The sequence below is a fragment of the Canis lupus genome, chromosome 21 (assembly GCF_048164855.1).
Source record: "Canis lupus baileyi chromosome 21, mCanLup2.hap1, whole genome shotgun sequence".
In the NCBI taxonomy this organism is placed as follows: domain Eukaryota; kingdom Metazoa; phylum Chordata; class Mammalia; order Carnivora; family Canidae; genus Canis; species Canis lupus.
The window spans coordinates 46,681,348-46,698,400 of NC_132858.1; the positions used below are offsets into that span (position 1 = coordinate 46,681,348).

Below are 17,053 nucleotides of genomic sequence, written 5' to 3' on the forward strand. Positions count from 1 at the left end.
GTACTCTGCTCCACTGACCTGGTTGTCAGTTCTTTCACCAATACGTGGTCCTGGTTACTCTAGCTTTATAGAAGTCTTGAAGTCTGATAGTGCCAGTTCTCCAACTACGTTCTTCTTCAACATTGTGTTGGTTATTTGATTTTACAATTAAACTTTACAGTCTTTGCCTATTAAGTTCCTTAAGCTTTAGAACTGATTTGTCAATATTTGCAAAATAACTTCTTGGGATTTTGCTTGGGATTGCATTGAATCTAAACATCAAATTGGAAAGAACTGATATCTTGACAATACTGAGTCTTCTTACACCATGTACATAGAATATCCCCATGTACCTCAAAAAAAAATTTTTTTTACCAGTTTTGTAGTTTTCCTCATAGAGATCTTGTATACATTTTGTTAGATTTATACCTCAGGTTTTTTCTCTTTTGTGCTAATGTAAGCCATTTTATTTATTTATTTATTTATTTATTTATTTATTTATTTATTTATTTATAATTTTTATTTATTTATGATAGTCACACACAGAGAGAGAGAGGCAGAGACAGGCAGAGGGAGAAGCAGGCTCCATGCACCGGGAGCCCGACATGGGATTCGATCCCGGGTCTCCAGTATCGCGCCCTGGGCCAAAGGCAGGCGCCAAACCGCTGCGCCACCCAGGGATCCCTGTAAGCCATTTTAGATTTTTTTCTAAAAAGATTTACTTTAGAGAGAGAGAGAGGGAGAGAGAGAGAGGGAGGGAGAGAGTTTGGGGTGGGTTGGCAGAGGGAGAGGTAGTCCCAAGCAAATTTAGTGTGGAGCCTGACTCAGGGCTCGGCCTCAAGACAACTGGAGGTGAAACCAAAAGTTGGCTGCTCAACTGTGACATCCAGATGCCCCACTATATTGGATTCTCAGGTTCAAATTTTAATTGTTCATTGCTGAATATAAGAAAGCAATTAACTTTGATATGTTAACTTTGTATACTGCAAGCTTTGGTAATTGCTTATTCCACTTTTCTTTTTAATTGTGATTTTTTCACATAGACAATAGTGTCATTTGGGAATAGGGTTTCTTTCTTTTCAATTTGTATACCTTTAATTTCCTTTTCAGGGGGTGACTTCTAGTACACTGTAAAGCATGGTGAGAGGGGACATCCTTGCCTTCTTTCTGATCTTTGTTGAAACTTATTTTCTTGGGGGCCTGGGTGGCTCAGTGGGTTAAGCATCTGCCTTTAGGTAAGATCATGATCCTGGGATCCTGGGATCGATTCCTGCTTCCAGCTCCCTGCTCAGTGGGGAGCATGCTTCTCCCTCTCCCACTCTCCCTGCTCTGCTCGTGCGGTCAAATAAATAAAATCTTAAAAAACAACAGCAATCCTATTTTCTCACCATTTAGTAAGATATTAGCTCTAGGTGTACTTTCTCAAGTTGAGCAAGTTCCTTTTTATTCCTAGTTTGCTGAAACTTTTAATCGTGAATGGGTGGATTTTGTCAAAACTTCTGCACATATTGACAAAATCATATTTTTCTTTAGTCTGTTAATGTGATGAATTACACTGATTTTTCAACACTGAATCAGACTTGCATACCTGTAATCCCACTTGTTCATAGGACTTAACTTTTTTAATATATTGTTGGATTCAATTTGCTAATATTTTGCTGATGATTGTTGCATCTATGCTTATGAGATAAGGTGTGCAGTATTCCTACCTTGCAATCTCTGGTTTTTGCATTTGGGCGATCCTGGCATTATAGGATGAGTTAAGAGGTCAGAGTGAATTTTTTATTACAAAATGTCTCAAAGAAATGAGAAAAGTAAAATGAACATGTATACCTCATACCTAATCTTAATAAATCTTATTTTCCAAATTTGATAGTTTCTTATAATATACTTACTTACCCATCCACCCAAATTTGTTCAAAGCTTATATTCCCTTACATCAAAATAATTACTGTCATGAGTAGTATTTCTAACTTTCATTTTTTTATTCCCCTTTATTGTTTGGCAGACTTTTACATTTTCTTTCTTTCTTTCTCTTTTTTTAAAGGTTTTATTTATTTATTCATGAGAAACACAGAGAGAGAGGCAGAGGGAGAAGCAGGCTCCATGCAGGGACCCTGATGTGGGACTGGATCCCAGGTCTCCAGGATCACACCCTGGGCTGAAGGTGGCGCTAAACTACTGAGCCACCCGGGCTGCCCGACTTTTACATTTTCATGTAAAAATATCACTAGCTTTTTATTGCTCTTTATTTTGGATTTATTAATATTGTGTCATTTGGCTCTTATTAATTTGATTGCTGAATTCTATTGCATTTTGCAAATTTACAGCTTACTTAAGTAGTCTTTTTCCTATCAATGGTCATTTAGATCACTGCCAATCTTTTGATCTTACAAACATTACTACAAAGAACATTTCTGAATGTATCTCTGCAAAAATACAAGAGCAATTATTTTTCTAGATTATATATTGCAGAAGAAAATAATTCGTTTTAATTCTCTATGTTACTTGTAAAATAATTTCTGCAAGGAGGTTTTCATATAATTTATTCAGTAAGAGATTTAAGTATATTTTTGAGTTGGCTTTTAAAACAATGAGGTCATGGTCTGCAGGTTATTATACAGTTTGTAAGCAAATCCACCTATCACAATGTTAAGTAAATACACAAAATTTATGCAGAAGAATTTTTAATAGTTTACTTTCTATAACCTCATGTTGATAGGTAATAATCCTTGGAGGACAATAGTAAATATAAATCTAAGAATATTTATAGGAATGTCTTTGATCTTCTGAGTAAACAATAAGTACATTTAACTCAGAGTTAAATTACGCAAATACATTTGTATGTATGCAAATATTCTCTAACCTTTAAAAAACTTTTATAAACATATTGGCATTTTCCAAAGTATTTTTCACATTCTCAGAAAGCTTTGCTATTGTAACCTTTTCGGACTTGTGGCTAATAATTTCAGTTACAATTTTTAGACAAATTTGAATTACACTAATAATAATTGGTAATTATTTTGTTCCACAATAGCTAGATGTGGATTTGCGGGGTTTCAGGGTATTGAGCGCCTTCAGTGTTGTTATATTGCCAAATGGCTCTCCAAAGTGGTTCTACCATATTATACTTCCATGGGAACTTGTGTTGGATGACTTGACAACTTTGTGTTGCCATCAAAGCGTCATGTAATAGCTCACTGTGACTTCATTTTATATTCTTATGATTACTAGGGATTCGTACTTATTTTCCATATGGATCTGCTTTTCTACACTTATCTTTCTTGGGTCACTGAGTTGCTTGATTTTTTCATTGAATTGTAGGAACTCTTATATTCTAGATATAATTTGTTAGGTATATGTGTGTTAAAAATCCCACTTAAAAAGATTTTATTTTTTTTATGAGAGACACACAGAGTGAGGCAGAGACATAGGCAGAGGGAGAAGCAGGGTGTTTGAGGGGAACTCCATGTGGGACTTGATTCCAGGAGCCCAGTGTTGCAACCTGAGCCAAAGGCAAACACTCAACCACTGAGCCACCCAGGTGCCCCCAAAATCTCATTTTTAAAAGAGATTTTATTTATTGTAGAAAGAGAGAGAGAGTGAGGGGAAGAGCAGAAAGAAAGGAGAGGGAGGGGGAAAGAATCTCAGGCAGACTCTGCACTGAGTATGGAGTCTGATGGGAGGCTCAATCATATGACCTGAGCCACACCAATAGACAGATGATTAACCAACTGAGCCACCCAGGCACCTCCCTTTTTAGAAGAGTTTATTTTGGAGAGAAGAAATCCCATCTTTTTAACTGTGTTTATAAAGCCATTTGTTGTTTTTAACAGTCACATTTGTCAAGATTTTATGTGGTTTTCCCAACTGCTATAAGAAATCCTTCTCTATTGCAAGTTCATAAAAAAAAAATGTTGCCTGTTGTCTCTTTTCTTTAGTTTTAACTGTTCACATCTGGGTCATTATTTAACTTGAAAATTTGCTTTTGAATGGCCTAAGGATTCACTTTTACTTTTTTCATAAGCCTAAATATTTGACTTGTTACTACTTATTGTCGGTCCTTTCCCCAGTGATGTGCAGCGCTCTGTTAACCATGTGCCAAGTTTCTATAAACGTGTGAGTTTCTGAGGTCTCTGTTTTTGTGCCATTAGTTTGTTTATTCCTGCATGATCAGTCATTAGTTTTACAAGTTTCTTTTCTTGGTGGAGCGAGTCTGCTTACGTTTTTCAACATTATTATGACTAATCTTGACCATTTCCTCTTCCATATAAACATCCGGATCATTTTGCAAGGTCTATAAGAATTATTTTGAGATTTTTATTGGACTGAATTTATAAATTAAGAATGGGCATACAGTATTGTCTTTCCATCCATGAATAACTCTCCATTTAGTCATGTTTTAAAAAAAGTTCTTCAAAAATGCTTTGCAGTTTTCTCCGTAGTCCTCCCAAGACTTACTGCAGCTTGCTATGGAGAATGAACCATTTTTAGCTACTGTCTTCTTTGATTGGTGCAGTGCTATAATTGTATATCACTCTTGGATCCAGAGCAATAGTTCAAAGTTTGCCTCCCTTGAAGGTGTACACAGACATTATCTACAAATATAATCCCTTTCTTCTCTCCCTTTACAACTCTCATACCTCAGATCTCTTCCATTCCCACTTCTCAGACTTTCATGTAGTTTTAAGAAATGCTTTGTCTTCATATACTGAGTTATTGGTATATATAATCTCCTTTAAACATGAATAATGTGCAACAGAAATAAATTTCCAGATGCTGAAACATCACTGCAATCCTGATATACACCATATTAGTTTTTTCTTCACTTTTCTTGTTTGGTAACTGCTGAACTGTGATCTTACTTGAGATTTTTAAAACTATGTTTATACGTTAAATACTGTACAATTTCCATTTATAGGTCCTTGGCCAGGCTTGAGAATCAAGTTAATACAAAGATTGTAGGCTGTGTTGGATACTTTTTTCTTTTTTAGTAAAAGCTTTTATAATATAGGCATTATGTGTTTCATGAAGGCTTGCTAAGTCTGCTGTCATTTATGGCAAGAAGGATTATCAACTCAGTATCTATATGGCAATTAGTTTATTATGGCTTTCTATTCTTTTTGAGTCAATTTTGATCATGTCCTTTTCTTAAAAATTACTAATTTCTTCTGTTTTCAAATACTTTGGCCATACTGTTGGGAGTGACCTCCAAGGTCTCTATTACTACTACCAAGTAGTAATATAGTTTCATCTTAATCCTCCGTATACCAGAAAAAAAGAATATCATTTGTTATCTGGGTCCAAAAGGCCCTTTTAATTTTTATTTTTCCTTTTAATTTTTAAAAGTATTTTAAGTTGTTTAGCAAAATGTACAGAATAAAGATACAGTGAAACACATTAGAAATTTGAATAAAAATATAAACATAGCAAACCCAAATTTTTGTTATTTTCCTGGTTTTCCTTGGTATTAATATATGAGATATTGGGTAATGTACTTGGAATGCATTTTAGACATTCTTTAACTGTCATGAGCCTAGAGCATATTCAACTTATAATTCTTGACTCTAGATTTCAAGTGTATCTCCAATGAGCTCTGGATTAAGTATTCCTTTGGTTCTTTTTTTTTTCCTTTGCTGCTTCTTACACTTGAATCTTCAAGAGCAATACAATTTAAACCTTAGATGTCACACTTTTGAAGAGGATGGCTAGCTTCTGTGCTTCATAATTGCAAAACGTGTTCACTTTTAGATTTGTAAGCATCAGTTAGAATGGTCAGTCCAATTTTTTCACTTTTACATCATTTATTTCATTTCAGTCACCTTTGAATGTGCATTTGCCTTTAAAATTTGTCTTTTAAAAAATGGATGATGCAATAATGAAGATTTCACTATTGCATTATTCTTCTAGGTGATTCCATTACTATTGTTTTCCTACTGTAGTCTTTTTTTTTGCATAGTTTCAGATGTTATACCAAAGGTTAATATTGTGGGTTTATTTCTTCTCCCCTTTTTTTTTCATTTAGTTTCTGTTCAGTTTGTCCAAGGGAATACGCTTTTGCTTTTTTTTTTTTTTTAATTTTTTACTTATTTATGATAGTCACAGAGAGAGAGAGAGAGAGAGAGAGAGAGGCAGAGACATAGGCAGAGGGAGAAGCAGGCTCCATGCACCGGGAGCCTGATGTGGGACTCGATCCCAGGTCTCCAGGATCGCGTCCTGGGCCAAAGGCAGGCGCCAAACCGCTGCGCCACCCAGGGATCCCACGCTTTTGCTTTCTTAACATTCTCTACAGTTTGTCTCCTGTTTCACAGATTTATTTTTAAATTTTTTTGATGGACGGTACTTTTTTTTTTTTAATTTATCAAACATTCTGGTCAGAAAACACAGTCTGGCTATCAATCAAATCTTTGAAATTTGCAGGCTCTTTGTGATTTAGAGTATTTATAAAAATTACTTGCTGTGGACTTGAAAAGAATATGCATATAATCTATAATCTGTTTTGTGTCCCATTTTTCTCTGTTCTTACAAATTTCCTATCTACTTGCCATATCCATATCTAGTCGAGATGCTAAATCACTGTGAATTTGAATCTTTTTATAACTCTTCATTTTGCTTTTTTTTTTGAGAGAGAGAGTACTTTCAGTGGCATAAAGGAAGGAGAGAATGTTAAGCAGGCTCCATGCCCAGCGTGGATCATGATGTGGGGCTCGATCTCATGACCCTGAGATCATGACCTGAGCCAAAATCAGGAGTCGGTTGCTTGACTGAGGCACGCAGGTGCCCCATACCTCTTTATTTTAAATGTTATTCTTTTAAAAGCAGCAAATAGATGGATTCCATTTTCCTAATTCCTGATGTTTCTTTAAAACAAATTTTTATTTTTAGATTTATTGTGCTATATTTGGACTTACTACTGTACTGGATTTACTCCTTCCCTGATTTCTTTTGGATTTATAGTTAATTATATTCCTCCTTTGCTGAAGATCTTTAAAATTTTTGGTTTATATTTTCTAAAATAATTTTTAAAAGTAATATAGCCTCTTAAACATGTTCAAGTCAATATAAAAATATTTTTACTTAATCTTAAAAATTGTAAAGGAAGTCATTTCTGTAATACTGAAATTTTAAGCTAAATTTCTTACATTACTAAGGTCTCTAACTGAATCAATATATCACAGCAATTTGATATGCACCATCACTCCTTAGAACAGGTATCAGAAACTTTATGCTATTTTATTCCCAATTCATCTCTCCATTGTATTCTCTCATGTAATTTTATCTTATTGCAATATAGTGTATTGCTTGAAAGCCTTTTACTGATACTCTATTATGAATCTGTCTCAAAATACATGAAAAACATTTATTGAAGTAAAAAATATTTTTAGAAATTAAAAAAATAGGTTTCCAACAACTATAAACCTCCAAGTGTTGAAGACTGTTGTCTGGATTACTATTACTACTCAAATTACAAAAACATAAATACATTAATTTTAATAAATTATTATAAACAAAATAAGTCTTATTGGAAATGTATCTCAATGAGAATGTATTGTGCTGTATTTTCTTATATTTATGAGTAAGTTCTGTTATTGCTAGAATAAGACATCTATTTTACTATTTTATTAGTACTTTTTATGTGTAGATATAAATGCTGAGAAAACTCACTCATGTATATAGAAAAAAAGGGTCAGAAAGAATTGTCATAGTGATGTCACTCAATTCTCGGACTCTTTAAGGTATATGCCAAAATTTGTAAACTGAATCTGTAATCAAATTATTTTTAATGATTTTGACAATTTGAGCTTTCTTCAATTTTAAAAGCAAAGAATTGAAGACCACCCTCATAAAAGACCTTGTTGTTCAAGCCATTTTCCTTCTTAATCCTTTGGAAAGTTAACCAAAGATGTTTAGTAAGACTTTATCAGTAACTCTTTCACTTAGTCATCTTGCTAGTAGAGCTTAAAATCAAGAAAAAAACTGAGTAAAAACACCTCCCACAAAATTGGAAATTGCAGAGATTTCTTGAGGATAATGATATATAGATTAGAAAACTTATGTTTGAAAAACAATCATGTTTACAGAATTAGGATTTAATATAAAATATCTGAAAAGGGAGAATTAATCATAACTAAACTGATTTTCTAAAGCTAAATGTACTATGTCCTAGTGTACATTTTGGGGATATTTATTCCATTTACCTATACCTAAGTATATACTCTGCTCTTATTGTTTATGGTAGTTTATCAAACTAAGACACACATCCTAACATTTCTGAAGTTGGGATGCATCTTAACAATTGATGGCACACAGTTTAGTGGCCAGTGTTTTTACTAAGTGGTATGTAATTATGAATCATAGAACAGTGTCTTAGATTAGATGAAAATTTAGATTGTGGAAATTAGGAGCAAAAAAAGATAATGAATCACTATTAAGTTCAGGGAATATGCAAGGCGTATCGATGACTATTATGTGTCTTATTTACGAAAAACCCATAATGTGTTTCTGTTAACTTAAACCTAAATGCATGTTCAGAATTAAGAAACAATAGGAAAAAGGAAAAGACTTGGGCCAGTTAAAATTAATACGGATTTACAGAATCTGATCATGAACTGGCAAAGGTTAATGTTTCTCCTAAGTATCTGAAAAATGCTCTGGAAAATATACAATCATGAACTTACCTTTGATATGTGATCTTTTCACTGGAAAATCTATGATTAGTATGTCAGAAATAAACATGGAACTTCTAATTTCTTCCTCCTTGAAACCGTGCTAATAATGCTACTGAGACAGGTTTGAGACATATTTATCAGGTTCTTTACTATTAGGAGAATGGTGAAAATGGCTTGACAGCATTCACCAAAACCAATCATGCTTTTGTACCAGTTTTGAATATTCTAAGATAGATGAGGCAAATAATCTTATCATTTGTTTGTTGCCTAAAAAATAAGGTAACTTTACCTTCAGTTTATTTTCCTGCTCTCTGCTTTACTTTCACACGAGTCACCCATAGGAAAAATGAGTTTTTCGAAGTCAGGAAACAAAAAAGGCAAGGCTATTAAACTAAAACTGTCATTGTACTATCTCCTACTTGATAACACATCTGAATTCTGAACATCTCCACCTGGGCCAAGATAACCCATTTCTAAGACCACACTTCACTCATAATACAAATTAGCTTCCACCACACTTTCTTAAATTGGGCAGTCAAAAAGGTCTGTGCAGGTTGACAGGGATGTTAACTCCACATCTTGATGGCGTAGTGCAAGGTTCTAGAAGAAGAGTATGTGGGACCTGAAATACTGTTGGGGTTATTTTTATAAAACACAAACTCACCATAGTTTTCCTATGTAAATTGGGAGAAGGGTGATTATGAAAAGGCAGAAGGTAAAAAGGAGAACTAGCATAATCCACTAAACAAGGAAATGTTCTTTACATCATTTTAACAAAGAGTATACATGAGAATTGAGGATCTGGAAAATTTTCTATGCCTGCATTTTCCTTGGAAGGTCGAAGACTCCAAGTACACACACTCTTGTTTGAAGACCCAACTACAGGTTATACCTCCGTTCTTTAGTTATCTAAATATTTAAGCTACATACTTAACTAAAACATTTTCTAAGTTATATAGCATTTCTATGGAGGTAAAAATGTGTATTTTGTAACAATAAAAGGCAATTATTTTTCATATTAGAGAATGATCAATTCTTTCATTCAGCTAAACAAAGATAGACTAATAATAGAAACAAACCAAATTATCAATGTTGCAAGAACTTTGATAACTGAATACACTATCAACTAGAGTCAAACAGTAATGCATCTTTCCTGAGGACAAAAAAAAAAAAAAAGTTTCTCTTAAGAAAGTCAGAAAAGGTCAGCTCTGGAAGCGGATGCTGGTAACTTGGCAAGAAAGAATTTCACATTTCGTTGTTTGATATTACACTTAGAGTGAAATAAAATGCACATAAACCATTAAAACTGTTACAATTTGTGTATGTTCCAAATACACTATGAATACATTGGCACAAGATCCTTCCTGACTTCCTTTTTCATCTTTGCCAATAATCCAGTGATCTCTAAGAGGTGGTTTAATAATTATTTCCAAATGCAATTTCCTAAAGATAGTATTTCTTACCTATAAAGTTCATTAAGAGGTTTACAAAAGTATTCTATTTGCTCTAATTTTCATGACACATCATGACCTCAAGTCATCTGGGAAAGACAAGATGTTAGAGTATAAAGACATTTCCTTTAAAATATTGGGGAAAATTACTAATTTACTATCCTTTTTAGAACAGGAGACAAGGCAGAGCAATACAGTAGTTATAATCAGAATGTCTGCATTCATTCACCAAATATTTATTAAGCACCTACTATTTCCCAGACATCATTCTACCAGCTGAGGCTCTATAGGGGTGAATGAGAAAGTAATAGCTACCATTTATTGAGTGCTTACTATGTGCCAGGCTCTGGCCTAAGAGTTGCACACATAAACCCATTTAATCCTCAAACACAACACCTCTATGACATGGGTACTATTTTCATTTTACATATGAAAAAATTGAGGCATAGAGAAGTTAAATAACTCATCCAGCTATTAATTGGTAGAAATATCCCTGGCTGTCACAAAAGTTTCCATAAATCTAAACTCTTTCCCTTCTCCTTTTCTTCTTTGCCTCTGTGAGAACTAACAGAACGGAGTATGGGTCAAATAGGTGGTGTGACCATTTCATTTTTAGAGGTTTCTTTTTGGGAATGTTTAAACAGATTTTTAAGTAGCTCTATCTTCATCATGTTGTGATCTCAAGATACCCAAAAAAACCTGAATGCTGGAAGACTTAGTTTTGTTTAAATAGTTAATGTAGGTACACACATGCAGCATCCCTTCCTCTGGAAAAACCACTTTTCTAATCCAGGCAGGCCTACTGGGGCGGAAGATTATGGGACCCGGTCTCATTATAGGGGAGGTCCACAGTTCAAGCTAATTAGGTCTCACTGCCTTGGGCAGAGTGACTGGTTCAAGATGACAGAAACATGATCCAGGCATGACAAATCTTTCTTGGGATGGACAGAGATGTTCTCTTCACAAAGGAAGAAGTGATTTGACTGCTGGTACTCTACCTTCCTTAGCTCAAGAGAAAATGATTCCAAAATATTCAAAGATGTTGAAAAATTTACATCCAGGACACTTCCATCTAACTATGCAAGAAATAGCCTATCACTGCCTTTTCCAGTAAAATGAGTATAAAAAGTATAAATACCCTTTAAGTGGGTTTCTGTGACTTTCAGTCAAGTTTCAATGCATTTGCAAAACCATTTACATAAAATATGCACAAAGAACAATGTTTATAATAAATAAGAATAGAATTCTTTTCTGTTCTCTTCCTTCATCCTTTCCCCTGTGAGTAAATATAGAACTGTCTCTGGCTCAAAGGATGGTTTATTTCATTTTCAAAAGTAGTATTCAAAATATTTATCTATGAATTCTAAGCAAGTGATTACAGGCATTGTTTTAATAATTCTATTTCTTTAGCATATGACAAAACCACAGTATATCTAGAAAGACAAAAATGTTTTATTTTAAAACATTGGAAAACCATTGAAAGACAAATGTCCATTATATAACCATGAACGTTAAATATTTGGAAACTGTGAATCTTCTAAAATGTGGTAGGCACTTCCAAAGAGCTAAATGTTGCAAATTACTGTACTGTATGTCTTCTCTAATATCAACAATACTTGATATGATGAAAAGTACCAAGAAGACTCAACTAATTGTTATTCAAAGTCACCATCTTAGGGTTCAACTTAATTACAGGAGTAAAAGTTTTGTCCAAGATGTTCCTGACACATGAAGCTTCCAGGTGAATTTCAGAAATGTTTAACAAAAGTATCTTCCTTTTTTGCCTGTGAATGTTTGAGTATTGCTGTATTGTTGGTTAATATCCACTACAGACACTGGTTCTAGGCCAGCCCAAGGGTCTTCAAGCATTGAAGGCTTGAAATAACTTTCCAACTCATTAGACATTCTTTTTTCTCTACCACGCCCTGATCCAAATGGTGTAGATGTCCTTGGAGAACCCTTTAGAAAAAAAATCATCAGTTAAAAAAATGTTTTGTAGAGATAATTGGCACTTAAAAAAAAAAAAAAAAGCTAGTGGGGATCACATTGCTAGTTTAAAAGTCGTGTTTTGAACCCAAACATGTTCAACTGCAAAATCCATTCTTCCTTTAACCTAGTGTTTTGGTCTGTAAGAGTATTTAGGCCGGTCTAAAGGCATGCCAACGCTCAGCTCAAATACTTTTCAATTTCTATGTAGGAGCTTTGCAGAACTACCCATTGGTGATGAAATAAGCAACTGTGTTTCCATTTTTCCTCAAAATTTCCATCATTTTTTTCTGAACAAAAATTTTCAAAAAAAATCTTTTTTTTTTCTTTTCCCTTCTTAACGCTACAGCTTCAAAATTTCAAGAACCTTTCCATCCTGTGCAATTTTATCTCCTTAGCTCTGGACTCAAAAAGGGGTCGGGGTTGGTTTAGCCCTATTGGAAGTTAGAAAACCGTGCGAGCTTGTTGAACCACAGACCTCCTAGCCACACCAGAAATAGCCCTCGGTCTCCAGGAGAACGAGAATCTTACAAAATCAACGATCTTCCCTTAGGAAAACTTGAGAAGCAGCCAGTGTAGTTTGAAGCTCTCCTCCCACCCCCTCCGCCCCTCGCCCCCGCCGCGGTTCCATTAGTAGGGAAATGGCACCAGTGTCTGTCTGTCTGTCACCCTGTAACTCCGGTGAGCTCTCTGCTGGGGATGCTTTCGCTTTCTTATCCCTCGGAGAATAATTTACTCAAACGAACGGGCCGGGCCCCCGGCAGAGGACAGTGTGTGAACGGCAGTGCACGAGTCCAAAGCAGGAGGGCTCTGCAGACAGGGAGCACAGGGCAGCCCGGAGGGCCCAGCGGGTTAGCGCCGCCTTCAGCCCGGGGCGTGACCCCGGAGACCCGGGATCGAGTCCCACGTCGGGCTCCCTGCGTGGCGCCTGCTTCTCCCTCTGCCTGTGTCTCTGCCTGTGTGTGTGTGTGTGTCTCTCATGAATAAATAAATCTTAAAAAAAAAACAAAACAAGAAAAAAAAAAACCACCTCAGAAAGTACTGAAGGTAACCTAAGTTACTTAACTTCTCTCTCAGCCTCAGTTTACTCATCTGCAAAACAGGGCCAACAACAGTATCTCACCTCATAGAGGATTAGACAAAATAATCCATGGAGAGGGATTATTATTAGTACCATGCCTGCCATACAGTAAGAGCTCGGCAAACGCTGGCTATTATTACCTGGGGGTGGGTCTGCTGCTGCCCTGGGGAGTAGCCGAATTGCTGCTGGGACCCCGCGGGGGACTTGGAGTAGGAGCCAGGGTAGCCGCCAGGGGACGGAGACCCGAATCGGCCCCCCGGGAAGCTGCCGCCGTGTCGCGGAGAGTGGCCGCTCCCGTAGGGCCTAGACCGGGGCCCGTACGGCGGCGTGTGGTGCGGACTCCCGTACCCGTCCCGAGGGGAGGGCGGCCGCGGTCCGCCTCCGCCCGGGGCACCCCGGAAGCCGCTCCCGCTACCCCAACCTCCTACACCCGCGCCGGGGTAGGGAGGAGTCGGGGGTCGAAGGTTCTGCCGGTGCATGTCAGGAGACGGAGACCAAGCCCTCAGCGCCGCGCTCTCCCGCCGGAACTGGCCCGACCAACCCTTCTCAGAGGCTCGGCGGTCCGCTGCCGATACTGTCCCCCGGCCTCCAGCGCAGCACAGCATCTTGGTTCCGGCGGCACAAGGGTTCCGTCGGGCGCACCGGAGAAGCGGGTTACTGGTCCGGATAGAGACCGGTTGGACTTAAAGGCAAGAGGAAGAAGAAGGACGAGAGGGAGGCCGAACAGTCGGCTCCAGCAAAGGCCCCCAGGGCCCCGCGGGGCTTGCTCGGGCCCGGCCGACTGCGGCCCGGAACACAGCGCGCAGCGGCCCCGCCCAGGAGGCGGGGGGCGGAGCCGGAGGGGCCCGCGGGCGCCCCTGCGGCGGCGGCGGGCGGTGCGCGCTCGCTCTGCTGACGCCCCGAGGGGAGAGGCGGCGAGGCGCGCGATGCTGGCGGCGGCGGCGAGGCTCGCGGCGCTGCGGGGAACCTGCCTGCTCTCCGGCCCGGGCGGCGGGCGGGGCTTGCGGAGCGGCCGCGCGCGCTCAGGTACCCCCGGGGCGCGGGCCGGGCGGCGCCGTGGGGCGGGTACCCGCGCGTCCCGAAGCCTGTCCGCGCCCCGCGCCCCGCGCCCCGCGCGCGTCTCTGGCCTTGCCCGCCCCTCGCGCTCCGGGGTCGGCGAGGCCGCCGGGGGCCGCGGTGCTCGGCGGGGGGCGGGGGCGGGGGCGGGGTCGGGGTCGCCCTGCCCCCGACCCTTGTCCCGAGCCCACAGAACTTTGAGAAGGTACATCCAGCCGCATTTCGGGAGGGATTTCAGAGCGCGGCTCCCCGGCGCGGAGACGCGTGTCGGACTTTACTCCTTGCACGCTCTGGGTGAATGCAAGCGGCGGGGGAGGTGGCTCCGAGGCACAGATGCTGACTTTTATGTTAAAGGGTTTATTTATGTATTCGTGCACGAGACACACAGAGACGGGGGCAGAGGGAGAAGCAGGCTCCACGCAGGGAGCCCGATGCAGGACTCGATCCCAGGACCCCCGGGTCACGCCCTGGGCTGAAGGCAGGTGCTACACTGCTGAGCCACCCGGGCATCCCAAACTAATGCATTTTTTTTAGACATTTTATTTATTTATTCATGAGAGACACACAGAGAGAGGGGCAGAGACACAGGCAGAGGGAGAAGCAGGCTCCATGCCGGGACCCCGGGGTCACGCCCTGGGCCAAAGGCAGATGCTCCGCCGCTGAGCCCCCCCCCCCCCCCCCGCCCCCAGGTGCTCAGATGAAGATTTTCAATGAGTACGCTTGGACCAATAGCTGTGAAAATCTTGACTATTTCCACAAAGTTTGGTATTATTGAACAATGTGCCAGTTCCAGCATGACACCTGATGGCTAATAAAACATGCTCTTGTACCAGACACCTGTCCCAGAATTTGATTTAGAAGTCGTGGTTTGGGTTTAAATCGGCTGGCGTCGTATAGAACTCTCTTTCCTCAGAGTTTGGGAGCCAGAGTCCATTGTGACTCATGACATCAGCACCTGGGGGGATTCAGGAGATGGCAGCCCCGTGGAGGCCTGGCGGTGCACCTTGCAGCTGCCCCTGCATGCTCTCTTTGACAGGCTGGCTCAAAATTTAATAGAGAAAAATTAAATTTTAATTTGTCTGATCATTTTTGCAATTGCATTTGATATATTTTAATAACTGATTTTACCACTTAACAATTAAACAATAAGCCTCTCAAATCCACATGTAGAAATAAAATTCATGAATGAGAAAGTCCATTCAAGATCCCTGGTCTGTATTTTTAGGAAAAAATGGTAATAATTTTAGAAAGTAAACTAAGTGTTGTTACTCTTAGTAGGAATCTTCTATTTATTTATCATTTGAATATCTTTTAAAAAATGATTTCTATTTGGAGATAGGGCAGAAAGTTTTAGTATTATCTTAGATATTTTCCGTATTTCAAATATGTATTTTCCTAAGTGATTCTTTTACTTGCATTCCTTCCTTAACAGAATTAGAGACATTTGATAAGGCTGGCTGAAGACTGTGGTGTCTCCTCAGCTTCTGCCCTCCATGAGGAGTGGAGACACCAATGGCTTTTTTAGTTTTTTATTCTGAGGGAGTTCTGTTCTCCCAATTTCTCCTTCAGACACAAATTGTAGAATCAAGTCAGGATGATGCCATTAAGGCTTTAGTGATGCAGTTAAGGCATGAGGACCCCAGATAATCCACTTTAGGATGTATTTATGGCTTGGCCAAAAATTTAGCTTTTGGGCCTTGTCGTGGGTGTTTAGCTTAAAGCCTGGTAACTGGGCCCTCAGATATTTATTGAATAAGCTCTTGGGTGCATTATCAGTCAGTGGTTCTCACTTATTTTACTTTTTCTATCATTAACCAGTCCACTTTTGGGGAAGAGGGAGCACAAAACGAGGGCAATGGGAACCAAAATTACCTTTATTAATTTTTTTTAATAACTGGCAAATGCTTTGCAGAATTGATTAAAATACTGTATATTGTCTTTTTACTTGGCTTACACCTCGAGAATGTTCCCTGTAGTGATGTCTTCCTGTCTTCTACTACACATAGGAACTTGCAATAGAAATAGGGGAGGGAGGGGCACCTGGGTGGTTCAGCCATTGAGCCTCTGCCTTCAGCCCAGGTCGTGACCCCGGGGTCCTGGGGTCAAGTTCCACATCCGGCTCCCTGCATGGTGCCTGCTTCTCCCTCCACCTGTGTCTCTGCCCCTCTCTGTCTCTCTCTGTGTCTCTCATGAATAAATAAATAAAATCTTAGAACAAAATAGGGGAGGAAAAGAAGTACAGTGAAAATTTTTGACGGGTAAATTATACATGACAGTGTGCCCTTCATCAAATTTGCAAGTATATATGAGGGTTGAGAGACAGTTAATAATTATATGAAAACTCCAGATTCCATTTGGATCACTTCTCAGAATAGGCCATATGCCCTTTTAGAGATGAGAAATAGCCAAGAGAAGTTAAGTGACTTGCTTAAGTTCACATAACAAGCAGAGGTGCAAGCAGAACTCAGACTTATTTAATCCCGGGAAATATATATATTTTTTGAAATCTAAATAAAGATGATGAATTGACAAGCTGTCCTTTGAACAATTCCATAGATAAGTGAACATTGAAAAATGTTGAAAATGCTGTGTTGCTTATTGTTCTAGATTTAGCAATTAGTACATACAACCTCAATATTGAATTTTTATAAATGTAGCTAGAATCTTCCCAGGTGTTAGCATGGGGATTGCAGTCTGAGTGCCTGCACTGGTGGGTCTGAGGCATCTATCTATTTGTATTGAATTTATTTTTATGGTCGTGAGTTCAGGGGAGGGGGAGGGGAGGAAGTTTTATGTTGTGTTATCTGGAGGTAGAAACATGAGGACCTGGG

General features: G+C 39.1%; 2 protein-coding genes across 6 annotated transcripts in view; one reads left to right on the forward strand and one right to left on the reverse strand.

The window, feature by feature from the left end:
* The window catches only part of MPLKIP (M-phase specific PLK1 interacting protein), a 112,723-nt gene extending 98,740 nt beyond the window's left edge, over positions 1 to 13,983 (reverse strand). For 2 of the 4 annotated variants that reach the window (XR_012014280.1, XM_072791646.1), the window contains exon 1: positions 13,307 to 13,983. Coding sequence is in view for 3 of the 4 variants with exons in the window: in XM_072791646.1 (XP_072647747.1) it covers positions 13,307 to 13,771 (465 nt within the window). In the remaining variant the exon portion in view is untranslated. Of the gene's footprint in view, positions 1 to 11,531; positions 12,059 to 13,306 lie in introns of those variants that run through there. The other 2 variants (XM_072791645.1, XM_072791647.1) reach the window with 2 other exon arrangements.
* SUGCT (succinyl-CoA:glutarate-CoA transferase) overlaps positions 13,695 to 17,053 on the forward strand; it is a 714,296-nt gene continuing 710,937 nt past the window's right edge. For both annotated transcript variants that reach the window (XM_072791643.1, XM_072791644.1), the window contains exon 1: positions 13,695 to 14,192. In XM_072791643.1, the coding sequence (XP_072647744.1) occupies positions 14,093 to 14,192 (100 nt within the window). In that variant the 5' untranslated portion in view covers positions 13,695 to 14,092. The remainder of the gene's footprint in view (positions 14,193 to 17,053) is intronic.